At 36.8% G+C, this 27,877-nt stretch overlaps 1 protein-coding gene across 1 annotated transcript in view; it reads right to left on the bottom strand.

Moving 5' to 3' along the window:
* slc9a8 (solute carrier family 9 member 8) overlaps positions 1-27,877 on the bottom strand; it is a 58,508-nt gene that overhangs the window by 11,552 nt on the left and 19,079 nt on the right. The window contains exons 8-12 of the mRNA XM_028811691.2: positions 18,558-18,701; positions 11,048-11,186; positions 6,150-6,255; positions 4,611-4,727; positions 3,266-3,348 (exon numbers count right to left, since the gene is read on the bottom strand). Of these exons, the coding sequence (XP_028667524.1) occupies positions 3,266-3,348; positions 4,611-4,727; positions 6,150-6,255; positions 11,048-11,186; positions 18,558-18,701 (589 nt within the window). The remainder of the gene's footprint in view (positions 1-3,265; positions 3,349-4,610; positions 4,728-6,149; positions 6,256-11,047; positions 11,187-18,557; positions 18,702-27,877) is intronic.

Here is a 27,877-nt window from a genome sequence, read left to right as displayed (position 1 = left end):
AAGGATCAAACAAAACAAAGCTGACAATATTGCATTTCAAACAATAATTCCAAATTTAAAACAGAACTGAAAACCCTTTTTCTATTTAAATAATACACACATTATAAACAGATTATATTTTCTGTATACTGGTAAAACATAAAAAACAACTTAGAAAGCATGATTAGAGGAACATACAATTTAAGTAACTTGTATTTATTTTGCAGTATGCTAATAAATGCACCATCTAAAAATTAGTCAACTGAAAACAACTAACACATTATATATTTCTTCTGTACCTAGACAATCAGGTTTTATTAGGGCAGATACCAATCACCGTTATGTTATTGGATTATCAAATTCAGATTTTTTTGTTCTTTTGCAGAACATGAAGTTCATTACAACAAAATATTTTTTAGGTCCCTGGCACTTCGTTGTTAACAGAATTTGACCTGTAACTAATTTCAAATAGTGAAAACTACCTTTCATGGTAATGTGGGCTATACCTCGAATACTACAGTTAGGTTAAAGGTTCTTCATTTGCTGAGGTTGACAGGATTTCCTCTGGGAAGTAGAATGTCAACATATCTAAACCTTACTCAATCACAAACAGCCGGGAAGAGGGTTCTGTCACTAAAATTAAATATGTTTAAGAATGGAAAATGTGCATGGTGTACTTAATGTTAGTCACTGCAAGGACTGCCTGGATTCTTTGATCCTTTGCATAGTCCAACCATTAAATTTAACTTTCTTATATACAGCTATGGTATTAGATAGAATGACAAGAATTTTATGGTTTTTAAAGATTAGGTTCCATCATAATTGTGGTAAAAATTATAATGTTCTTAAAGAATTACATGTACTGAACATCATAACATATTCTTACTAATGCTACAGACACTAGGAAGGCTGTTTTCAGCACCTGAAGTCTAAGAGCTCATTTATACTTCACACTCAGAACGCGTACGCGCCTGCATCATGGCTGCCACGCGTTCCCAGCGTTCATTTGATGCGTCCTCTGAGCAGGTCCTTAGAAATTAACGTGACGTGTGCATGAGTTGCAGTACCAGCAAAAAGTTGGGGGGGCGCAGTGTGCTAAAAGTTGGAATGTGACGTCAGAGTCTCTGTTTACTATCTACATGTGACAGAAAGCCGCTTTGCGGATCCTACGAGATCGGTGTGCGCGCTTCGATGTTTGATAAATGGTTCAATGTGGTGAAGCAAAATGCCGACATACAGATGTATTCGTGGTGCTTTTATATTCAAGCGTTGCATATTCCCAATCGTAATGACACGATACATTTTAAAAGTCTCACATACCGTCTTCTGTGCCGTCTTTTTTTCTACGGCTTCCTCTGGTCCTGACAGCAGCGGATCGCCAGCAATAGATCGCCACACTGAGCACATTAAATGTATGATATTCCAACTCTCGGCACATTTAGAATCCTTAGATTTATACTTGATATCACTTTCATGATGAAAAGCATTAAAGTATGTATATTACATTATACAGATAAATCGGTAATTTCGTTTAAATAATGAATATTATTAATAATTACACATATGGGGGTGACACAGTGGCGGAGCGTTAGCACTGCTGTCTTGCAGGGAGTCACGTCGCTGATATTCCCTGCCTGGAGTTTACATGTTTTCCTGCTGGGTTTCCTCAGTGTGCTCCAGTTTCCTTACCAAAAATATGCAGATTTGGGGATTTGGTGCCGCTAAAATGACGCTAGTGTATGTGTGTGCTTGTATTCACCTTGTGATGAGCTGAGGCCTCGTCCAGGGATTGTTTCTCACTTGTGCCCAATGCTTGCTGTAAGGTGTCATCGGAATTTAATGGGTGTTCTGGGCAATTCACAACACAGATAAGCCAAACATGTTCTCACTGTGACAATATCTCGCACTGCCACCTGGCGGATTCCTCAAGATTTACGTAAAGTACACACGCAAGTATAAACACTACAACGCTTGCGTAGCAAGAGCGTCCGCTGCAGCATGCGTCGCGTGAAGTATAAATCCGGCCTAAGAGTTGGTATTTTAAGGAGATCAGATTAGTCTTGAGTAAGTCTTCCTAACTCTGATTTTGACCATTGGTGTATAGTCTCCAGTATGAAACATAAAACTGATCAGTCTTTTCTTTTTTTCCCCAAAGGTACTAATAATAATAGTAGTAGTAGTAGTAGTAGTAGTAGTAGTAGTATCAATTAACAAAGAGTAACAGCATATTAACACCCTGACTGTTATTATTATTACTACTACTACTAATTAGACCTTAATTTATAAAGAAAACAAATCAATTGGTGCACCATTACCATTTAATACCATTAAAGTCCAAATCTATGGATTGCAGCAGCCCTCTCAGTACAAAGCTCATGAAGACATACTTGAAATCATCCATGGCGTAAGGACTATAAGCAGGTTTTCTTTCATCAACTCCGACCTTGCACAGAAGGTGTTGTATGAAAATCTATTAAATTAATTTGCCTCTAGAAAATGTAGACATGTGCTGCTACTATATACAATGAAGAGACTGAAGTAAAAACTAAACATTCAATTTCAAGTTTTGATTATTAAAAAAGTATTTTAATATGACATTAAAAAGTTACAGTTTAAGTTTGTGATGTGTGCTTCTTTATTTATATATTTATTTTTCAAATTAAAGAAATACTAATGTAATGGATTCAGGGAGGGGTGGGGGCCCCAAGACGGTGGTTCTGCTTAGGGTTCCAGTTTGGCTAGGGACAGCACTGACAATAGGTAATAACAAATGTTTCTACTGTTAAAAATTCATTTAGCAGCCATGCCATCCATTTCTGGTGTGCTTGTTTCTTCTAAAGTAAGTACATTGTGGTGACCAAGTATTTCTCAAGGCACAAGATTTAATTCCATGGTCCATCGAACAGTAGCAAAAACTTTTAGAGGCAACACAATTTTAACCAGAAGAAACTAACATTTGGATTTATGGGTCTGCCCTCATTCTGGAATTCTGTTGTCGGCTTGTGTTTGTCATATGTTTCTGGACCTAGACTGACATGGCTTTTCATCCACAGATACAAAGGCCTAACATTTTAGCACTCTGGATCTGTTGTTGCTCTAAGCAAGACATTTTCTTAGGGTATATATTAAAACATGGGGCTCCCAACAATTTGCAAAACATTTAAAGAAGAAATACTAACAAAATGAATCAAGAATGAACAAAAAGATGGACTAAACCACAGACAGAGGAAGTGACTCCATGACCATACCACAAGAAAATTCTTCAGAACAAGTAACAGGTACTTACAATGCACCAGATTACAAATGAGATCTCAAACTTGTGTGGAAAGCTGAATATAGAAAGGCCCAGAAATGCAAAGACACATGTTTCTGTAAAGGAGAACACAAACATACATGTTGGTACTGAGTTAATTTCATTATTACATGCAAAGTTATGGAGAATTATGTGTGAAAAATAAACAACCATTACTTTAAAGTCACTGTTAAATTCATCAACCTGAAATATGTTCTCCTTTGATCACAAAGGTATACAACAATCTATGTATTTTTATTAAAAATATAAAATAAACTGAATATTCAATTGTAGCATTTTTATATCAGTCAAAAATCATCATTTTGCTTTTCATCATTTTAAGTAGGTCATTTCACACTTACACAAGATGTACTGAATGCAGCTAGACAAAAATACTATTTAGGAATATAAACTCCTTAGAAGCTTATCACCTGCATTTTATTCTAACTTAACAGGTTGGAAGTTTTCCTTCTCTTTTATACTTGCACTCAATTTCAGGCTGTAATCCAGCCCAGTTTATGTATGTAGTAAAAGCTGGTTGACCCCATGTGACCAGTTATTAGTTGCTTTTCCGCAATGAGCTATTTTTCATTGTCTTGCAATATTTTAACAATTGCCTACGTTTAGCAGATATGACTGAAAGTTACTCATTGATCAAGAAAATCTAGACTTGGATTGCTTTGTAAACGGATGTGTGCTGCAGGGCATATTCAACAAAAGAAAAAGTTAACTTTTCCCTCTTTTTAGAGTATTATGTTTCAGAGTTGAAGCATTGCTTCTGAGATTATGTGATGTGCTCTAGACAGACACTTTATCAAAGGTTTGTGTTTGATATGTAAAAGGATAATAATTTACAATAACACATAAAACATTAACACCTTATGAGTAGATAATGAATGCTCTTCTCGCAAGAAAGGAAAAGTACAAATGACTAAAAGTAAGTTAGTAGATCAGTGTAGTATTATGTTTGAAATATTACACTAATATTATGATGATGGCTATGTTTACCCTGTATAGAAAAAGGCATTTTCAGAAAACGAGAGGCGTGAAAATGTACAAAAACATTTGAAAAAGCAAAAATAAAGCATATAAAATAGCAAAATCTAATCAGGCTAACCTATCTGAAGGTATCTGTGAGCATAACCAAGACCGACAGTCTTTCAATCTAGTTTGATGCGTTTCTACTATCTTCATTTATCAACTACATTGGTAGAAATGTTAAAAGGAAAGAGACTAGCATTATGCTAGAGCAGCCATATACAAAAAGTAAAAGATAAAAAAAAAATAGTCAATCCACCTGTAAGCTTAGTATTTTCTTACTGGATTGTATACAACTTACCACACATAAAGGCGACAGTTCGCAGTGTCTGCTGCATTAAAATTTGGGTTACGGGAGAAAGATTGTGATGTGTATAGTGAGACATCACAATTCCTGAAAACAGGATGGCCATGATACCTGAAGAAAGGAAGAGAAATTAAAGCAGACAGAGAGAGCTGGACAGAAACAGACATAAAGAATACTCTGATAAACAGCATGTTGCTTTAATGAGAACCAAAAAAATAGAAAATTTGTAAATAATTTAAGAGGTTCACTTTGTCAAGGGTACAATAATCAAAAAAAGAATATGATTCTTCAGTTTATAATAAGTCTGATATAGAATGCCAACCAGCTACTATGTTATGAGTGACATGGGATCCCATTTATAAAAATTTGCATGGATTTGAGCATGAAAATATGCAAACGCTAAAGAGCAGGAAAATGCATACACCAAAAAAAATTGATTTATAAAATCTGGTGTACACACATTTGTATGCAATTTAACTTTATAAATCACAATTATCTTGTAAATGTGCATATATGAGCGCCACTCAAACTGTACCCGGATGCCACCCCGAAACAACTATACATGGACTATGCTAATCAACCTAATACATTTGCATTTACAATGCCGCAGAAGTTCAATGGGTAGTAGAGCAGCCTCCCTCCTGATGCACTGAGACCCTGCCACCTGCAATCAAGAGTATCTGACTGTGCTTCACAAATGGCTGTGCCAAGATCATGTGTGGCATTATATCACCTGTTTTCTGCATTCTGGAAGTTGGGGAAATGTGTAATAATGAGTGGGTAGCTGCTATTACTTGCCATATGTAATGACACGACTGCTATTACAATGAATAGTACAGACCATATAAAAAACTGATGGTTCAGGCAATAACCTTACCAAGAAGTTCACCATCACATAAAGTATCATGACATCTTGGCATCATTTATGGCTTGTGTGTTAATTGAATGTAATTGCTTACAGTTATGAAAAGCAGCCCCATTCTCGCTAGGAGCCATTATTGCACTATGAGTACAGTAAAGTGCTGTAATTACATTTGGAGAACCAGACAATTGCCTTTTTATGTTGGCAAAAACAAGTTGTTTATGTATGTACACCCACACCATATGGCAACTGGATGTAGTGCCTCGTTAGTTAATAGCTTAAAGCACGGCGGGCATGATGGGTTGAAGCTTGGCTGGGACTCTTTCTGTGCATATGCAAGCTATTTAAATCTGACTTATGGAGAGCAGTAGTTGTTGATGTTGGATTCTTACTGGTGGAAAAAGACTAAACATATCTAGAATCAAGAGTCAACTGACCCCCATAAATTATTTTAATAGAAAAGATTATTAAAATATCAAGATAAAGAATTAAAATTAAAAAAAATAAAGTCTTCTAAATTTCTTAAATTCTTATTATAAATTAACTGAAAATAACAGATATTTAAAAAATGTGTATATTCTTGCGATAATGATTATGCATAGTAAGTGACTTCATTCTTGCTTGGCAGTAAAAGAACAATAGCTTAAATAATAATAAATGACATCACTCACCAGAAAGCTTAATTCCCTCAGCTAATCCATAAGGCAGATATGCAAAGATGATCATCATACCAAACTCCAGTGAGGGTGTTTTCCGCAAGTCAAAGTGTTTTAAAACCTGAAGGCATTAGATTAAGGGAACCCACACAGTACTGTATGAAGTACTTTTGTGTAAAATGGAGTTCAACTCATCTTAAGAACTTTATCTTAAATTCAGAAACACACTGTCATAAAATAATCATTCTTACCAATACAAGTACAATTCTCCAAAATTGTACACCATTAAACTTTTTCTTTAATTTTACTGACTTTAATCTCAGTTTGATTCATTTCTGATTTCACTATGCTTGTTATTTTTCTTGTTAATTTTTCTAAATAAAATATAATTTTTATCTTTTCCAATTCTTTGTCTTGTCAGAGGATATACTCAATTGATTTTCTAATGTGGGGCAATTCAGTTGGTTCAGAAAGTGAACGTTTTTAGAAAGGTTTGCACATTTATTAAAAATCAAAAACTAACATCTCTCATTTATATAAGTATTCCAACCCTAAATTCAGTACTTTGTAGAAGCACTTTTGGTAACAAATACAGCATTGAGTTCTTGTTGGTTAAGCAGCTACAAGCTTTTTAAGTATCTACAAGGATTTGGGCAGTTTATCCCATTTTTTCCATGCAAATCCTCTGAAGCTCCATTAGACTGAATGGGAAGTGTCTATAAACTTCCATTTTCAGGTGTTTCCACAGATGTTATATTTTGTTTAGGTCTAAGCTTTAGCTAGACCACTCAAGGACAATCAGAGACTTGTCCCAAAGACATTCCAGTGTTGTCTTGGCTGTATGGTCTGGGTCATTGTCAGGCTCAAAGGTGAACAATCACCCCAGTCTGAGGTTGTGTGCACTCTGGAGCAGGTTTTCTTCAACGACCTCTCTGTATTTTGTTGCATTCACCCTTCCCTGAATTCTGACCAGTCTCCCTATCCCTGGTTAGGAGAAGAACTGTCATGCTTCATCATAGGGTTGGTATTAAGCAGGTGATTAACAGACATAATGCTTGGTGTTCTGCCCAAAGGGTTCAGTTTTTGTCTGACTATAGAATCTTTTTCCTCGGTCATTTAAACTGTTATGTTCCTTTTAGTCAAGAGCCTTGTCAGTACTGGCACACTACCATAAACGCCTCATTGATGGAGTGCATCTGAGATGGTTATCCTTCCTACAGGTTGTCCCATCTGAAGCTCTGTTACAGTGGCCATTTGCTTCTTGGTCTCCCCCATGAGGAAGGCCTTTCTTGTCCAGTTAGTTTTGCCAGAAGGCCAAGTTTAGGAAATGTCCTGGCGATTCCAAACTTCTTCCATTTGATAATTATTGAGGGCACTGTGCTCCTTTAAACACTCTAAGCTTTAAATATCTATATTACTAAACGACAGTTTAGTATATGTACGGACGGCGGACGCAGGATGCACTGAGGCGCATACGGCAGAGCGCCTCAGCGCCCCAGAGTCAAACCCAGAGGCTTCCCAGAGTCGGTAGGTGGCGCCCAAACAATACAACCTGTACTTGACCGCATAGATGCGCCCAAACAACACAACCTGGAAACTAAACTTGCTCTAATCCATTGTGCCAGCAGTCAGTGTGGCATATTTGAATCACATAACGGTAACTTCTACCTAACGACACAGCCACAGAAAAACAAAAACGAGACCGCATGGATAAAAACAAACAAAAACAAGACCGTATGGATGCGCCCAAACAACACAGCCTGTAAACTAAACTTGCTCTAATCCACTGTGCCAGCAGTCAGTGTGGCATATCTGAATCACATAACGGTAATTCAGTATTAAAAGTAAGAGTTGTACCTAACGACACAGCCACAGAGAAACAAAAACGAGACCGCATGGATAAAAACAATAAACGGAGGCTCCTAGAACGCGCTTCAGAAACACCAGAAGCAAAGAAGTCACGGCTCCAAAAAGAAACAGCTGAACTAACAGAAATACAAAAACGAGCCCGTATGGATAGGAACAATGAATGAAGGCGCCTATAACGCGCCTCTGAAACAGCAGAAGCAAAGGAGTCACGGCTCCAAAAACAAAGAGCTCAACGATTAGAAATACAAAACCGAGCCCGTATGGATAAAAACAATGAACGAAGGCGCCTACAACACGCTTCTGAAACACCAGATGCAAGAGAGGCACGGATCCAAAAAGAAACTGCAGAAAGGCTACAAAGTCGTTTAAAAGGTTTAAGACGTTCAGTATTCCAACAAAGAAAAAGCCAAAGACAGGAACGACGGACAGACGCTGAACAATTCCGCCAGTTAGCTGAGAACGCATTCTATAATGAGTCCACTGTTCATGAAAATTCATTGGGATTGATGAGTGTCATTTGCAGTCATTGTCATTCACTTAACTTTCTTGAAGAAAAAAACTGGCAGTACAACTGATGAGTTTACACGTTGTTGTCAAAAAGGTCAAGTTAAGCTGCCTCCTTTGGATGAATATCCTGAATATTTACGGAAGCTTTTCACTAACAATGTACCCGAAAGTAAAAGCTTTATGGAATGCATTAGATCCTACAATAGTTCATTTGCTTTTGCATCTACCGGGGTAAAAATCAAGCCACCACCTGGAAATGGTCCATACTGCTTACGCGTGTGTGGATAAATATTGCATCGGATTTGCATTTGCGATTCTTTAGAGAATCGGGGGTTTACTGGTAGTTTTATATCCTTGTCCTGATCAATGCCTCATCACAGTTTTATTACAGAGGTCTACAGAGAGTTCATAGAAAAAACTAACTAGCCACTACAGAGTTGCAGAACACGTACAGGATGTCACTACCTAAAAGAATATGCATACACTAAATTATTCTGTTTGCCAACAAGATTAAAGCCCAACTAATAAGTCACTGTAGTTAAGTATGCTGTTTATTTATTGTAATATATTCTAATTTAGTAGGTACTGTGTGAGTGGCAATGGAAGTATTATGAAGATTTTCAGTATTTTGAATGGTAATATTTAAGTGGCAGTAGGCTGGCTTGAAAGACTATTATTTATTTAAATATATATATTTATACTACATTACTAAGCCTAGATTGAAACAAAAGGTCAAATAATTCCTTTATGTAACAGGATATTTTATTTATACATTTTATATACATACATACAGTGGTGTGAAAAACTATTTGCCCCCTTCCTGATTTCTTATTCTTTTGCATGTTTGTCACACAAAATGTTTCTGATCATCAAACACATTTAACCATTAGTCAAATATAACACAAGTAAACACAAAATGCAGTTTTTAAATGATGGTTTTTATTATTTAGGGAGAAAAAAAATCCAAACCTACATGGCCCTGTGTGAAAAAGTAATTGCCCCCTTGTTAAAAAATAACCTAACTGTGGTGTATCACACCTGAGTTCAATTTCCGTAGCCACCCCCAGGCCTGATTACTGCCACACCTGTTTCAATCAAGAAATCACTTAAATAGGAGCTGCCTGACACAGAGAAGTAGACCAAAAGCACCTCAAAAGCTAGACATCATGCCAAGATCCAAAGAAATTCAGGAACAAATGAGAACAGAAGTAATTGAGATCTATCAGTTTGGTAAAGGTTACAAAGCCATTTCTAAAGCTTTGGGACTCCAGCGAACCACAGTGAGAGCCATTATCCACAAATGGCAAAAACATGGAACAGTGGTGAACCTTCCCAGGAGTGGCCGGCCGACCAAAATTACCCCAAGAGCGCAGAGATGACTCATCCGAGAGGTCACAAAAGACCCCAGGACAACGTCTAAAGAACTGCAGGCCTCACTTGCCTCAATTAAGGTCAGTGTTCACGACTCCACCATAAGAAAGAGACTGGGCAAAAACGGCCTGCATGGCAGATTTCCAAGACGCAAACCACTGTTAAGCAAAAAGAACACTAGGGCTCGTCTCAATTTTGCTAAGAAACATCTCAATGATTGCCAAGACTTTTGGGAAAATACCTTGTGGACTGATGAGTCAAAAGTTGAACTTTTAGGAAGGCAAATGTTCCGTTACATCTGGCGTAAAAGGAACACAGCATTTCAAAAAAAGAACATCATACCAACAGTAAAATATGGTGGTGGTAGTGTGATGGTCTGGGGTTGTTTTGCTGCTTCAGGACCTGGAAGGCTTGCTGTGATAGATGGAACCATGAATTCTACTGTCTACCAAAAAATCCTGAAGGAGAATGTCCGGCCATCTGTTCGTCAACTCAAGCTGAAGCGATCTTGGGTGCTGCAACAGGACAATGACCCAAAACACACCAGCAAATCCACCTCTGAATGGCTGAAGAAAAACAAAATGAAGACTTTGGAGTGGCCTAGTCAAAGTCCTGACCTGAATCCAATTGAGATGCTATGGCATGACCTTAAAAAGGCGGTTCATGCTAGAAAACCCTCAAATAAAGCTGAATTACAACAATTTTGCAAAGATGAGTGGGCCAAAATTCCTCCAGAGCGCTGTAAAAGACTCATTGCAAGTTATCGCAAACGCTTGATTGCAGTTATTGCTGCTAAGGGTGGCCCAACCAGTTATTAGGTTCAGGGGGCAATTACTTTTTCACACAGGGCCATGTAGGTTTGGATTTTTTTTTCTCCCTAAATAATAAAAACCACCATTTACAAACTGCATTTTGTGTTTACTTGTGTTATATTTGACTAATGGTTAAATGTGTTTGATGATCAGAAACATTTTGTGTGACAAACATGCAAAAGAATAAGAAATCAGGAAGGGGGCAAATAGTTTTTCACACCACTGTACATACATACACACACACACATGCGCACACACACAACAGCTTTGTGACAGTCAAAATTTAGGAAATCACAAGGTTTAAAGATAATTAACAGTTCATCAGCTACAAAAGAAAATGGAACAGAAGGATACAAGTGCTGAAATGAGGCCAGTGAGGGTTCCTAAAGCTGCAGAGCCAAAAAACATTTTCAGGAAGTAGCCTAGGGCCTGAAGAAAAGTCTGCCAACCATTGACATCAATGTTATCAGAGCGGGTGAGGCCCTCTGCCGTGCTAAGAATAGATGAAAGCCAATTTATACATGAAGAATTTTTCTTTTAAAAGATAAAGATTAAAGGAAAAACAGACATTGTCACATTGTTCACAATAACACAACTGAAACATTGTAACTCAAAATGTTACAAGAATTATCTGAATGTTGTTCTTCTGAAAACTAGAATTGCTGTAATTTTGAAATGTATATACAGTGCATCCAGAAAGTATTCACAGCGCATCACTTTTTCCACATTTTGTTATGTTACAGCCTTATTCCAAAATGGATTAAATTCATTTTTTTCCTCACAATTCTACACATAACACCTCATAATGACAACGTGAAAAAAGTTTACTTGAGGTTTTTGCAAATTTATTAAGAATAAAAAAATTGAGAAAGCATATGTACATAAGTATTCACAGCCTTTGCCGTGAAGCTCGAAATTGAGCTCAGGTGCATCCTGTTTCCCCTGATCATCCATGAGATGTTTCTGCAGCTTAATTGGAGTCCACCTGTGGTAAATTCAGTTGATTGGACATGATTTGGAAAGGCACACACCTGTCTATATAAGGTCCCACAGTTGACAGTTCATGTCAGAGCACAAACCAAGCATGAAGTCAAAGGAATTGTCTGTAGACCTCCGAGACAGGATTGTCTCGAGGCACAAATCTGGGGAAGGTTACAGAAAAATTTCTGCTGCTTTGAAGGTTCCAATGAGCACAATGGCCTCCATCATCCGTAAGTGGAAGAAGTTCAAAACCACCAGGACTCTTCCTAGAGCTGGACGGCCATCTAAACTGAGCGATTGGGGGAGAAGGGCCTTAATCAGGGAAGTGACCAAAAACCCGATGGTCACTCTGTCAGAGCTCCAGAGGTCCTCTTTGGAGAGAGGAGAACCTTCCAGAAGGACAACCATCTCTGCAGCAATCCACCAATCAGGCCTGTATGGTAGAGTGGCCAGACGGAAGCCACTCCTTAGTAAAAGGCACATGGCAGCCCGCCTGGAGTTTGCCAAAAGGCACCTGAAGGACTCTCAGACCATGAGAAAGAAAATTCTCTGGTCTGATGAGACAAAGATTGAACTCTTTGGTGTGAATGCCATGTGTCACGTTTGGAGGAAACCATGCACCGCTCATCACCAGGCCAATACCATCCCTACAGTGAAGCATGGTGGTGGCAGCATCATGCTGTGGGGATGTTTTTCAGTGGCAGGGACTGGGAGACTAGTCAGGATAAAGGGAAAGATGACTGCAGCAATGTACAGAGACATCCTGGATGAAAACCTGCTCCAGAGCGCTCTTGACCTCAGACTGGGGCGACGGTTCATCTTTCAGCAGGACAACAACCCCAAGCACACAGCCAAGATATCAAAGGAGTGGCTTCAGAACAACTCTGTGAATGTCCTTGAGCGGCACAGCCAGAGCCCAGACTTGAATCCGATTGAACATCTCTGGAGAGATCTTAAAATAGCTGTGCACCGATGCTTCCCATCCAACCTGATGGAGCTTGAGAGGTGCTGCAAAGAGGAATGGGCGAAACTGGCCAAGGATAGGTGTGCCAAGCTTGTGACATCATATTCAAAAAGACTTGAGGCTGTAATTGCTGCCAAAGATGCATCGACAAAGTATTGAGCAAAGGCTGTGAATACTTATGTACATGGGATTTCTCAGTTTTTTTATTTTTAATAAATTTGCAAAAACCTCAAGTAAACTTTTTTCACGTTGTCATTATGGGGTGTTGTGTGCAGAATTCTGTGGAAAAAATGAATTTAATTCATTTTGGAATAAGGCTGTAACATAACAAAAGGTGGAAAAAGTGATGTGCTGTGAATACTTTCTGGATGCACTGTATATGACCAGCATTTTATATAAAAAATTACATTATATAAATAAAATAAGATTTTCCACTATATTCTAATTATTTTGATAAAATTTTTTTTTTTTTTCTTCATTAATCGGGCATACAGGATGCATGCGCTCATGAGCACTCTCCCTGATTTTTAAAAATAGTGAAAAAACCCTGTAATACAAAGGGAAATAAATTATGATGATTTTCCATTATGAGATGTAAAACCAAAGCAGTTTACTGTTGGGTTTTATACCAATAACAAATCAATATCAGTTTTCGGTTTAATTTAAAAAGCAAAACTTTAGAACGTTTTATAATAAGAATGTAATGACGATTTTGTAATAATGCCAAGCAATAATACAATGCTTCTATTACACCACTTTCAATAAATAATCACCATTTTCATTAGAATGTGCCATATATTATAACTTGCAATCACACTGCATGCAACTTGCTTTATTTCCACTAAATAGCTCTTGTGGTTATGGTAAATTTGAGTGTGAGGGTAATCAGGATAACGCCTATGCAGTATAGAGCAAATAACATCCTGTAACAATGCTATCCTCAGAAAGAAAACTTAATCTGCACATAAAGTGGTTATTTAACTAGTTAAAATACTCTGCCTGAATAATAATGTCTATATTCTCTTAACATGATGCATTTGTAGGCAATTGCTGAGCGCTTTGAGTAGTGAGAAAAGCACTATATAAATGCAAAGAATTATTATTATAATGTATTTGGAAAACAGTCACAATAGATTTGGATAGGAAAAAAGAAAAAAAAAACAAACACTGATGAGCTGGTTATATAGTGTTGTGTAATCTTGCGCCCATGTGTTTAATGAAAGGGCAATATTAATTTGCAAAGTGCATGTATGAATATTATATATATGCATGAAATCAAATTGTCTGTTGAGGAAAAATAAGTACAACTCTAGCTTAAATATCTAGTACTAACATGACTATCTAAGACAGACATCAATTGCTTAGAATTAGCGCAGAATGCAGAAGCCAGAATCTTAACTGGAAAAAGAAAATTTGAGCACATCTCACCAATTTTAGTGTCATTACATTGGTTACCCGGGTCGCTCAGAACAGACTTTAACATACTACTAATGGTTTATACAGCCTTATGCAATCTTGCTCTGTTCTAAACTTTGAAATGCATGTCACCTACACTTCAAGTTGTAATCTTAGATCTTCGAATGGAGTTCTGCTTATAATTTCAAGAGCCAAGCATAAACATGGTGGTCTTTTGTTGTTATGCACCTACAATCTGGAATTCTTTACCTATAGAAATTCACCAGGCTAATAATGTGGAATATTTAATAAAAAAAAAAAAACAAAACAAAAAACCAGCTAAAAACTCATTATTTTAATAAAGCTTTTTCGTAATAGTTACAAGTTTTTGTTTTCATAATTAGGAGTCAATTCCTGCTAATAACAATGCATTTCACTTTATTAGACATGTAATTCCCGCTTTCATTCTTCCATGCCAAAACTCCCAGTCATTGTATATTTTCTCAGTAAATGAAATTATTTCTGTTACAGACTGAATTAGTTCAGGGAGAGCCAAAATGAACTACCAGATTTCTCAAGGTCATTGAACGAAGCCGAGTGGTTGGGGGTCCTTTGATAGGCGACCCCCCCCCCCACCCTTGTAGTTTTCAGTCAGCAACATGCCTTGGTCCTGTGCGCACCATGCTTTCAATATCAAAGTATTCTTCAAAAACAACAAATCCATCATCACTACGCAACGCGCCACCCGAACGCACTTCAGCATTCCTCCTAACGGTGATGCCCAAAAATCAGAAAACAATTCTTCAGTGAGAGGGTAAATTTAGACAGACATGTACAACACTGAACAGAAAATCTCAAACACCTGAAAACATCCAAGCTGTAAGGGCATGAATTTTGCAGTCTCCTAGATGTTCAGTGTACAAACATGCTTCTGACTTAAGCATTTCCAACACGTCTTTGAGGAGGATTTTGCATGTGAACCTTAATTTCCATCCAGACAAAATGATGGTAGTGCAGTAACTCACTGAGGGAGACTGGGAGAGTTGTAGAGAGTTGTGCGCAAACCGTTCATCGAGATGCCATTGTCATGTGCAGTGGCAAGGCACAGTTCCATCCGATTGGTTGCGTAAATAAGCAAAAGTTTCGCTATTGGGTTGAAACCAACCCTCGTGAACTTCATCAGAGACCCCTGCTCAGTGAACGTGTTACGGTTTGGTGTACCGTTGTAGAATTTGGCATTGTAGGCCCTTACTTTTTTGAGGATGGGGGGCAACGGCTACCATCACTTCAGAATGTTACAGTGAAATGCTAGAGAACTTTTTACAGCCCCACCTGGTTTCAACTAGGTTGGAGCAACAGCTCATACAGCACGGAGATCCATGAGTTTTTTGTGGTAGATGTTTCTGGAAAAGCTGATCTCCCTGCACGGTGATGTCGGATGGCCTTCACATTCACCTGATCTCACTCCGTGCAATTTCTTCTTGTGGGCCTATCTCAAGTTGAAGGTATATACACATGCCAACCTCAAAACCATGAAGCCCTCAAGAACGCTATTCGCCACGAAATCGCTGCTATTCCCCTTTAAATGGCCAAATGAGTCATGCGAGTGTTCAGAAATCATCTCAAAGAGTGTATCGCTAATGATGGCTACCTCCTTGAAGACATCATTTTTAAAACACAGTGAAAAAAATCTATTTTGAATACCCTTTCTTGTGTCATAATGGATTTTATCTTATCTTGTAGCGATTTTGTAGAATAAACGTTAGAAATGTGGTACTTCTTTTTGGTTCACCCTGTACTATCTAAGCCTTTCTATCTAAATATTGTATGATAACAGCTATAGTACTTTATCATGCATAATAATATGTGCAAATGGCACCACATAAGATACCACATAATGCTACCTTATTATTGGCACTTTATTGTAACTAGCTAGCTTTTGGTTAAGAGTAAAAACCCACTATGACTTTTATCAAGAACTAGAATGAAATAAAACATTTTTGAGAATTAATCAACTTTTGAATACAAATTTGTATGACATCAAGTAGAATCTTACTGAATTTCAAATGGAAATAACAGTCACATTAGCAGTAACTTAAAAATAAGCCATTTAATTAAATTATCTTAAAATTACCTCACATGAATAAACTGGATTAGACAAGTAAATAAACTATAAAATAAATAAGTAAATCTCATTATTGGTTATCTAGCATGATTGTTGCCCATCCCTAAAAATTAAAGTAAAAAGGAGGCATATTTTCTAGCCATCAAAAATACTGTTTTAAATAATAAAATGTAAAAAAGAGAGAGAAAAGACGTGTAGTCTTAATTACACATAAAAGTATTGTTATTATATTATTTGCTCAAAAATTTCAGAGGCTTACTGCTAAAGCTAAGAACATCAATGAAAGTGAAATTGTTAAAGGAAACAAACATTATATTATTTATGTTACTTACCATATGAACTGTGTAGTGAAGGTTGAAAAAAAAAATAAATCTCATGTTTTTATGCAGAATAAACACAACATTTATGATATTACAGAAAACCTGCCTCTGCTTCTTCAGTTCAAAAAGTCACACCCGGGAGCCTTTGGATTTAATGTTTAGGTCAACACTGACAATTCTGAAACGATTCAAAAATATCTCAGCAAAAAAGTGTTCCTTTTTCAACATTTGAGCAAGCGAAAAGAGTAATGCAAGTTTTTTTTTTGTTAGTTTAGTTTGCTTTTATACGCCATTGGTCACTGTTTAGTTCTTTTGTGTCAATAACTTCTTTCTCTTCAGCATGAAAACATGAGATGAAAATTTTTTTCTTGGCCACTACTTCAAAGTACATGGGGTAAACAATATTAAAAAAATACAGAATAACTGGATGGAATATTCCTGTAAAGTATACGAATAACAAAAAAGACACGAGTGTTTTTGATGAGGAATCCAGAACCAATCCAACTGATTTAGACCCTACTGGTCTTATTGTATTGTCCACATCCACTGTAGGATAACATCTACAACAGAGAAACCTGGGATACACTAAAGGTTCAAATGGACCAAAACAATGGAAACATAACTAAAATGTATATAAAATATGGAATAATGTGCATTATATTTAATGATAAAGCACATCTAAAATATGCCATGAGTTTCATGGTTCCTGAAACTAACTGCAGAAACCTGTGAAATACAGAAGAGGTTCCACTCTTGGTTAATACAATCGGCCATGGCATCACTGAGGTGCCAAACTATTTTAAATTTTAACTAATACAGAAATTTATACCCAAGAAGAACTTCCTATTACTATGAGAAATGGCAGGCATACTCAATGCTTGTGTTTATGCACAAATGAAAAATTTGCCTTGGTAGGAGAAAGATAATAGTTTGGCAAGTTTGCTTCATCCATGGAATGCTTCATCGAGAGCACCTGTACAACAAAAATGCTCACTTTTAACAAACCTTGAAGGTGCTTGTATATTTTGACTAACAAATTAAGATGTATACTGCAGTACAGTGACCGAAAACACTGAGGATTATGTGGGGAAATTGGAATGATGGAGAATGCAGGATGAGGGGTAATAAATGTGCACATGAATCCACCTTGAAAGAATTTATAATGGAAAATAAGCTTAGATGCTACAAAAGACAAAATCATCATCATCATTCAGAACATATCAAGAAATATTTTACTTAGCAGCAGACTCCAGACAAGAATGATTAGGCTCATAATCCATTCATTACCAATGCAGGGTGACATCCAACAAATATGGATGCACTTCTGGACCTTACTGCTGATCTCACACTGAAAGCAGCAGAATTATGGCTGTTAGCCAAGGCAGAAAACCGTGAATCATTAAGGCATACAATGAATGCACTTTTGCCTCAACTTGGCTCTGTTAAACATGTTGTCCTTACTCATATAAAAAAGATTAATGATAATGGAGAATAATTTAAGACACATCAGTGTTGTACTCACACTAGTCAGTTGTACACTATAAGCCCTCCCTTGAGAAAAAAAAAATTTATGAAAAATGCTAAAATGTGTGAATGTGAGAATGAGTCTGAGGAGGGTATACAAATTGTTTTCTCAATGGGTTATGGGCCTCGGGCACCTGTTCAGACTTTGCAAAGAGTGATCATACTCATTTTATATATTTTATGAAGGGCATCAACATACTACACTAACTTCTCCTATAGTTGTCTCACAAGCCACATAAAACTCCTTTGCCTTAAAAAGTATGCTATGAATGGGAAGGACTGGTCTTGTTTGAGAAAGCAAAAGCACACTCGTTCCACTGCAAGAGTTTAAAATGTCAGTTCATACAGTATACAATTTATATGGCTACAACATGGTACATAATTTATAATGACAAGAAAAATGTAAAGACATCTCTCTTACTTTAACACTAAAAATAAATAAATCAAATAGTTTGAAAAACCTCTGAAGGACTGAACTGAGGTGAATAGAAGACATAAAATTTAAGGATAAGCCGAATCATACACAGGTTTGAAAAGATTCAAAAGACGTCTTACTTTGTAAGAACAATGGAAACTGCATCATTGAGAATGCTCTCTCCAAATACCAACATGTTTAGGACAGGGTCAACATTCAGTGCGTTGAAAATAGCAATGGTTGCAACAGGATCCACAGCTGATATTAAAGAACCAAATGCAAAACTGATGGAAATTAAAAAAAAAAAAAACAAAAAAAAACAATTGGGTAAGAGAAGATAATTACTTGATAAAGAAGTAACAGAATTAATTATATGTTTAAACTTTATGACTATTCTCTGCACACTACCATAATATAATAACTGGCTGCACATATCTTAATCAACGCAATGCACTAGATCACCATAACACTGAGAATTAGCAGATTACCGTATATACTCGCGGATAAATCGGGACTTGATTTTATAGTATAATTTCTGGTATTTTATACTGTCGGTCATATAAGTCGAATGCAGAAAACTCACGCTATTGGTACAAGGGATTATGATATGCTAACGCCCACCTGAAAGAGTAACCACGGAGCACACTGCCTTTTTTTTCTGTGTGGATGCAGCAATGCGCTGTATCAGCGGATGCTCCTAACCTCTCTCTCGTGCCTACGAGACCACACAGTAATACCCAAACTATTCTGAAGCAACGTTTGCACTGATTTGTGTTTTTTGTATCTCACACCCTCATACACCTTTATCGTTGGAGTGTTTGATCAGAAGAAAATATGAAGCTGGTTTTAAATTAAACATCATTGAAGTAGCGAAAGAAATTGGTAACTGCGCTGCTGCAGCAAAATTCGATGCGTCTGAGAAATTGGTGCGATATTAGAGGAGGCAAGAAGATGTAAAAAAAAAAAAAAAAAAAAAAAATATTAAGTGTCACATTTTTGAACGGGCTTTTGGGTTTAAAGACCCGACTTATATGTGAGCATATACAGTAATTACCATTGTACTCTTACAAAAGATCAAATGCATGTAACAGTAAAATGCACAAAATGCATTATTTTATATTCCAACAAAACATGTTTATTTCAAGGGTGAAAACATGGACATCAAAAACAAAAAGGTATGCAAAACAGAAACTGGGGCCTATGATACGAAATATCAATCATACAGAAAGAATCTGCCTAAGATAGAACTCCAGTGCAGTGCAGGGTAAAGTTAATTAATGTGGAAAAAAAATTTCTTATACAAGAGATGAATATGAGACAAAAGACCAAATGAATAATATATTTATTTTTAGCATTTTTTAGTACATATTCAACCATGTTAGAAAATTTCTTTTGATACGGTTATACTGTACAAGTTTCAAGTGAGCCTAAGGACTGGAATAAATTAACTTCAAGTGTAAAAACTATTGAACAGTTGCTGTTTAAATGTACACACATCTCCACAACTACTGATGCCCCATGACACCTGGGAAAAATGAGTAAAAAGGGTTATAAAAATTCACCTTTTGGTGAATTACCTTACTCCCTTGCAGAACAAATGACAGAAATCCAACATTTAACTGAAGTAAATTTATTCTGAGAAAAAAATTATTCCTCATCAAGAAATAATAATTTTTAACAAAACCACACATACCCGAATTATTGTAACCTTGCTTTTAAAATTTTGTACAAGCTCACTTTCCCAAAATAATAGCATTGAGTCTTCTCCTACAACATCTTATAAGGTTGTACAGTAGAATACATAACAAAGAATCTACAGCCATTCCTCTTTACAAAATCTCTCCAAGGGCTTTAGGTCCTCCCTTGTGCACTCTCCTCTTTAGCTTATACCATAGGTTTTCACTGAGTTTTAGGACTGGGGACAGAAGCTTGATTTTGTTTTCCTCTAATCATTTTTTTGTTAATTTGGACAAATGCTTTTTATCACTGTCCTGCTGGAACACTCAATGATGACACAGTTTTCATATCTTTGCAGAGGCAGCCATATTTAAATTTAAAGTCTCCTGGTATTTTTGCAACCCATGATGACACGTACCCCTCCAAAACAGTCTGACCATAGAACACAGTTCTAGTAGCCTTTAGCAAACTCCAGGCACTTACATTTTTGTTTAAATAACAAGAGAGGGTTTTTTTCTGGCATGTCTTTCAAATAACCTATAGGCATGAAGGTGGCATCTGATGGTAGTTTTGGAGGCTTGGTGACCCCGCAAGATGCAACTTTTTTCTCTATTTCTTCAAAAGAGATCCTTGGGGATTTTTTTTACCTCTCTTACCATCCTTCTCACTGTGCATGGGACCAAAATAAATTTGGGCCCTCTTCCAGATAAGTTGGTAACAGTTCCAGTTGATTTTAACTTTTTAATTATTGCCCTGACTGTAGATAAGGGTATTTTCAGTTGAGTAGCTATTTGTTACAGCCATTCCATGACTAATGAAGGTTAACACACTTTTCCCTCATTTCAACTGTGTGTTCTCTTACCTTTTCCATGTTAATGAATGAGTAAGGGAATCTGGCCTCTGTGCAACCTCATATGTACACCCCAGTTTGAAACTCCCTACATGCTCTGATCTGATTAAAATTGTGAGATACAAATGAAGAAAACGCTTCAATTGCACTTTGTTCAAGAGAATTTTTAGGGATGCCAATACTCATGGAACATGCAGGGTTATTAAAAATATTTTTTCTTGATGAGGAATTATTTTTTCTCAAAATAAATTTATTTTAATTAAAGGTTTGATTTCTAAGGTAGTAGGCGGCACGGTGGCGCAGTGGTAGCGCTGCTGCCTCGCAGTTAGGAGACCTGGGTTCGCCTCCCGGATCCTCCCTACGTGGAGTTTGCATGTTCTCCCTATGTCTGCGTGGGTTTCCTCTGTGCGCTCCGGTTTCCTCCCACAGTCCAAAGACATGCAGGTTAGGTGGATTGGAGATTCTAAATTGGCCAATTCACCAATAGGTTTTTTTTTCATTTGTAAATTTGTGCTTAAAATTGAAAAAGGAGCTCCCTCTTTCCCATGTGCAACTATATACGGCATTTTAAGGATTCATTGATAGGGCAATTCTTTTTTCATTTGTTTTTTGCCTTTAGGAGATGTCAGTAAAATTTTGAAAGTTACTTTATACAACATAGAAAAGCTATTCACTATTTCAATCAAGCAGAGTTGACACTATAATGCTTTACTGCCAAGCTTTGCAAACCAGTTGATAAAACTTTCAAAAAACATCAGTAAAGATAATAATTAACAACTAGGATACAATAATATATACATATATGCAGTTCTCAAAACATTGCTTCAGCTCCCAGCAAAGGGCCAAATTTAAAACCAACATGTTGACATATAAAGTTGTACAATAGCTTAAGCTATATTTACTTTACATAATTATTGATACACTCTGGAGTGTACACGGTGGTCACATGATATGGGCTTGCTTACTGTATAATCACATGTATAATTAAAACTAATGTTAAAGGCATTGAGCTACTGAGTCTGCAAACATATTGCAACTTTATTAAAATTTGCATACTGGTCTCAACACTTAATTCAAAACTGAAGGCTCATCATGTTCACATGACATTACCACAGTAAAATTACTGGTGAAGCAGTTTATGTTGACCATTTCAAAATTATGATTATAAAGGCAGAGGAACTGCAGGATGGCAAGAGCAGAATAAGACAGACAATTCAACTGATTTTACCAAGAAGCACTCTGCTCACAGTGTTCATAAACACTACCTACTCAGCCCAAGACCAAAGAGCAAACTTCAGCTCAGGCCAATAAAAAAAAATAGCTTCTAGAAGCCATTGTAGTCCAGACTTTGAAGGTTCACAAATGGCCATCAGCTGTTTCCACAGTGCAAATCTGTGTAGTGAAATGGCTTAAGGTGTGTGTGAGTCCACGACAAAACACTTGGAGCAGTCAGCAGCCTATTCACAGTGCAGTAAGTTGGGAGCTGAGTAGAAGACACAATTCAACTGATGTTACCAGGAAGTGCTCTACTTGCAATGTTCAGAAACAGCACAAGGTTGAGGAGCCTCCTATAGCTCAGAGTGTTAAGAAAACTGCTTTTGAGAAGCATTGTAATCCTGGCATTGCAGGTTAGTAACTGGAGACTGGATGTTAATACAGTGGATATCTACTAAGATAGTTCATGGTGTATGAGTCAACCACAAAACAATGACATTTGTAATGGTTGGATATTAAAGTGTTTTTCTATTTATTTTGTCATTCCACTTCAGTTACAGTTGAAATGGCTGGCATTTTGACCAAGTTGCCCATCCTGACCTTGAAATAGGTCCATATAATACACGTCCTCACAAGGCACAGACCCAAATACAGACCTCTGCCATATTTCTTTAAAAAATATATACAGTATATATTAGCAATTATTCATTTCTATAATAAATGTATGAATCAAAAATTGCACTGTTCTGCTTCTTAAAAATAAGTATGATTCAATTACTTTGGGATTAGAACAGACAGACAGACAGATACTTTATTAATCTCCAAGGGGAAATTCACATACTCCAGCAGTAGCATACTGATTAAAACAATATTAATTAAAGAGCAATAAAAATGCAATGCAAGTTAAAAAGTGCAAGGTGGAGAGTGTGAGGCAGGAATAAGAGTCAATAACATTGTATGTTAACGTTTAAACACCCCATCCCCCCGGGTGGAACTGAAGAGTCACATAGTGCGGGGAGGAACAATCTCCTCAGTCTGTCAGTGGAGCAGGACAGTGACAGCGATCTGTCGTTGAAGCTGCTCCTCTGTCTGGAGATGATACGGTTCAGTGGATGCAGTGGATTATCAATGATTGACAGGAGCCTGCTCAGCGCCCGTCACTCCGCCATGCCTATAATACAGCCTGCCTTCCTCACCAGTTTGTCCAGGCGCGAGGCATCCCTCTTCTTTATGTTGCCTCCCCAGCACACCACCGCGTAGAAGAGGGCGTCTCTCAGAGCCTGCTCTGCCTCAGGGGACCACTTCCTGAATGAGCATGTGGTTGTAGGTAGCTCCCTCACTCTTGGTTTGTAGTGAGGCTGAAGCAGAACCAGGTTATGATCTGCTTTCCCAAGCGCAGGCAGCGGGGTGGCGCTGTATGCGTCCTTAACGTTTGCATACAGTAGGTCAATAATCCTATTTCCTTGTGTGTTACAATCCACATACTGGGAGAAGGGCAGGTAATATTTTGTCCAGCGTCACATGGTTAAAATCTCCAGAGATTAGCACAAGCGCCTCGGGGTGCTGTGTTTGTAGTTTGGCAACAGCGGAGTGGATGATGTTACCCGCTATCTCCACGTCCGTGTGAGGAGGAATGTAAACAATAAAAACAATGACATGTTCAAACTCACTGGGCAAGTAATAGGGACGCAGACTTACGGCCAACAGTTTGATGTCCCTGCAGCAAGTGGGATGAGCCTTTACAAATTTTCACTTATTACTGGCGCTGACCAAAACAAAACCAATCATTAATTATTTGATTGATTAAGAGCAGTAATCTTGCTTAACAAAAATCAATAAACTACTTTTCTCTCCCACATCTCCTACGCTAGTTACAGTAATCTAAGATTACTTTGATGGCAAAGCAAGGCTAATTGGCAAACCTGAATCCATAATTAACGAATGTGGGTGCACTAGATCAGCACTCAATTGTGGGTCAGTTTATTCCTTGTGACCAAATATACCTGAACTGGCTCTAGCCCCTGAACCTGAATAGGACACTTTGTGTTTAGGTAATGGACAGTTATGTGAAGGGCACTAGTCTAGTAAATATGACAATTAAATGCATACTTATTTTTTGTATCTCTAATAATATATTGTTTGTTTGTTAATGTTGCTTATCTAGTATTTAAACATTCAAATAAATACAGTGTTAAATTCTCTCAAACCTGAAAAAGTTATTTATGAATTCAAAGGAACATATAAGATTATGCTTATAGATGGTCAACCCTTCATCTCACTTTAGCTGGTAGAATTAACATTGTTAAGCTAAGCTTCTCTGTTTATTTCAAAACATTCCAATATACATCAATAAATCATTTTTTAAGAGATTAGATTCAACCATAACCTTATTTATTTGGAATTCAAAACATCCACGTATGCAAAGAGCGACCCTACAAAGACCTAAGGCAGAAGGTGGCATAGCTCTACCTAACTTTCAACTTTATTACTGGACAGCAAATATACAAGCTATTAAAACCTGGACAAGGACACAAATAGATGAACATACACAGGCTTGGTCCGCAATAGAAATAAAACCCTGCAGTACTTCTTTACATTCCTTGCTTTGTACCCCAATAAATGCAAGTTATCACCAATATACTAACAACCCAATTGTGCTCCACACACTCAGAATATGGAACCAATGTACAAAGCATTTTAAGATAAAGGAGCTTCTATCTGTGGCACCTCTGCATGAGAAAAACATTTTTCCACCCTCTCAAACATATGCAGTTTTTAATGTCTGGAAAACATTTCGGATTAAATCACTTAGAGATCTGTATATAGACAACATCTTTGCATCCTACTAACAATTACATTCCAAATTTAATTTTCCAGCAACACATTTATTTCACTACCTTCAAATCAGAAACTTTGTTAAACAGAACTTGCCCAATTTTCCTCACCTCCCACCCACCTCTATGCTGGAAAAATTATTGATCAGTTTCGAGGACTCAGACTGCATTTCTGCAATATATAAAACCATTTCACAGTCCCTCCCTTTCAAAGATCCAAGAGGACAGTGGGAAAAGGATCTCTCTCTCAATATCTCAGAAAAGGAGTGGAAGGTAGCAATGCAGAGAATCCACTTGAGCTCCATATGCGCAAAGCATAAACTTATTCAACTCAAAATTATATATCGAGCACATTTGTCTCGCTTAAAACTGTCCAAAATGTTTCCAGGGCAAGATCCAACCTGCGAATATTGCAATCAAGTTCCAGGATCATTGGGCCACATGTTTTGGGCCTGTGCTAAATTAACATCATTCTGGACCAAAATCTTTAAATGCCTACCAGACAGCCTTGGTGTCACAATCCCTCCTAACCCATTAACAGCTGTGTCTGGGGTACTCCCAGATGGGCTTAAAGTGGAGAAACACAAACAAATTTTCATTGCCTTTACTACACTATTGGCACGTAGACTTATCTTGCTCAACTGGAAGAATCCTAATCCTAACTCTCCTCTTTTAAGTCAGTAGGTAACTGATGTTATATACTATTTGAAATTGGAAAAAATCAAATTTGCACTTAGAGGATCTGTGCAGAACTTTTTCAAAACCTGGCAGGATCTAATCAATAACAACATTTTAGAATAAGCTTTTAAAGCAGTGAGGAAGCAGATTCTCTCCCCCTTTTTTCCCCAGTGATCTTTATTCACTTACTAATTCATCTATTTACTTATTTTTACTAGCTTTACGTTTTACTCTGCTGGCCTAGCTCTCTCTCTCAGGGGTGGTGGTTGATTTGTTTTTGATCCTGTTTTTGTAAAATTTGATTTATTTGTATGGAATGTTGTGTGATTTCAATAAAATCAAAAAAGAGATTATGCTATACAAAAAAATCCAGCTTAGTAAAATGTTTGACCTTTACCTAATCAAGTATTACATACTGAATTTCTTAAACTAGAAAAAACAGATTAGACTGTAGTTATTATTGGAGGTTAATAAGCATGGATTAAATAATTATTAATGACTATTCTTTTTATATGTAATCACATTATTTATTCTGCATTTGTGTACATGTAAGCATAATTGCTTCCCTAATTAAACTCTGATAAAACTGATTTTGCATAACCTGACACTGAAAATTAATTATGTACTTCTTTAATATCCTGAGAGACTAATTTATTGAATCTGTCTTACAATATAAAAGACAAAATAAAGCAGGACCTTAATTACTACATGAAAGTAACATTGTTTATTGCATTAAAAACTATACTTCACAAAATTAATTAGGAAAATCTGTCTTATTTATAACATTTATAATGTTCCCAGTACCTAAAATAATTAAAGAAAGGTTTACAATAATGTCAATATTTTAAATTAAAAATTTGCAGCAGCACTGTTAAAACATTGCTGAAATGTTTTATTGTTAGAGCATATACTTTTATATTATAAACTTCACTAAACAAAACTGAAAATAGCTTTTAGCTTAAGGTTAAAGATCAATAAAAGCACATTTCACAATGGATGTGTATAACAGATTTGTAACATTGTTATCTATTTTATTAAGGAGAAGAAAACTTTTTCACAAAGTTACAACCTATAAGTTCTTCGGTCAAAAAACAAACTATTGGTTTGAGATGAAAAGATGTATGCCAAAATTACATCTTTTCTTTCTGGTTTTGTGTTCTTTCACCCACATGTTTAGCATACAGTGGAGTACAGAAAAAAAATCACCCCCCTTTAAAATATTCACATTTTGTTGCTTAGCAGCCTGAAATGAAGACACAAACAAAAAATATTTTCCAGCTGTATCTACCTAATGCAGCTTATAACAACCAAGTGAAAGATATAAAAGCAACAGTGCAGAGGAAAAAAAAAAAAGAAGAAGAAGAATCCGTGAGATTAAAATTTGGCCAGTTATGTGCGAAAATAATGTGGATTCACATGGTGAATAAATGCAAAACAAGGGCTATTTTCATTTTACCCAACTCCATGAACAAGTAGAAGATCCTACTCACATTATCTGAACCCGTGCTAAGTATTTCAGGCCAAAAGTTGTACATTTCTGTTCAATAATCTGGATTAACCATCTTTTACCATTAAGTAGAAAAGGACAGCAACATGTTTGGCACTACAACAAGTCTTAGGATGTTCCAAAAGGCAACTGATAGGTTAGCTACGAGAACAATAAAGAGTAGAAACCAAAAGATGAGGCAGAAGAAAGTAAATAAGAAGGCAGGAAGTACAAGGATGTCCCTTCCATCGGAATTAAACATATCAAGAATAAATTAAAGGGCACACCCCATACACCCTATTCCCAAACAACTGCCATTGTGACTACAGCAATAAAAATCAATCCAACCTCCCAGATGCTTACCACATCCTACTCTGAGAAGGGTGTGTCCACTTTCCTCATTTAAAATCCCTGTTTAACCATTGCTAATGTAAATACAGCAGCTTCAGTGAGGCTTCCACCAAACCATCATGTGTTTTTTTTTTTTTTTTTTTTTAAATGCAGTTTAGTTTGGTGCAACACACACCAAACAAATACATATAAAAATACTACTTGGTGCATGCAGGCATTGTAACTGTAACTGGCACGTGAACTATGCAGATTTGTTTCGCTATCACATAGGCAGGCTGTGTCTGAAGGACAGCATTATAAGCTAGCATACCTGAAAAATTAAGTTTTAATTAAATTTGAACAATATATAGTTTTAGGTATTTGGCAGAG

The sequence above is a fragment of the Erpetoichthys calabaricus genome, chromosome 10, assembly GCF_900747795.2.
Source record: "Erpetoichthys calabaricus chromosome 10, fErpCal1.3, whole genome shotgun sequence".
Taxonomy (NCBI): Eukaryota; Metazoa; Chordata; class Cladistia; order Polypteriformes; family Polypteridae; genus Erpetoichthys; species Erpetoichthys calabaricus.
This window is presented reverse-complemented; position numbering and strand designations above follow the sequence as displayed.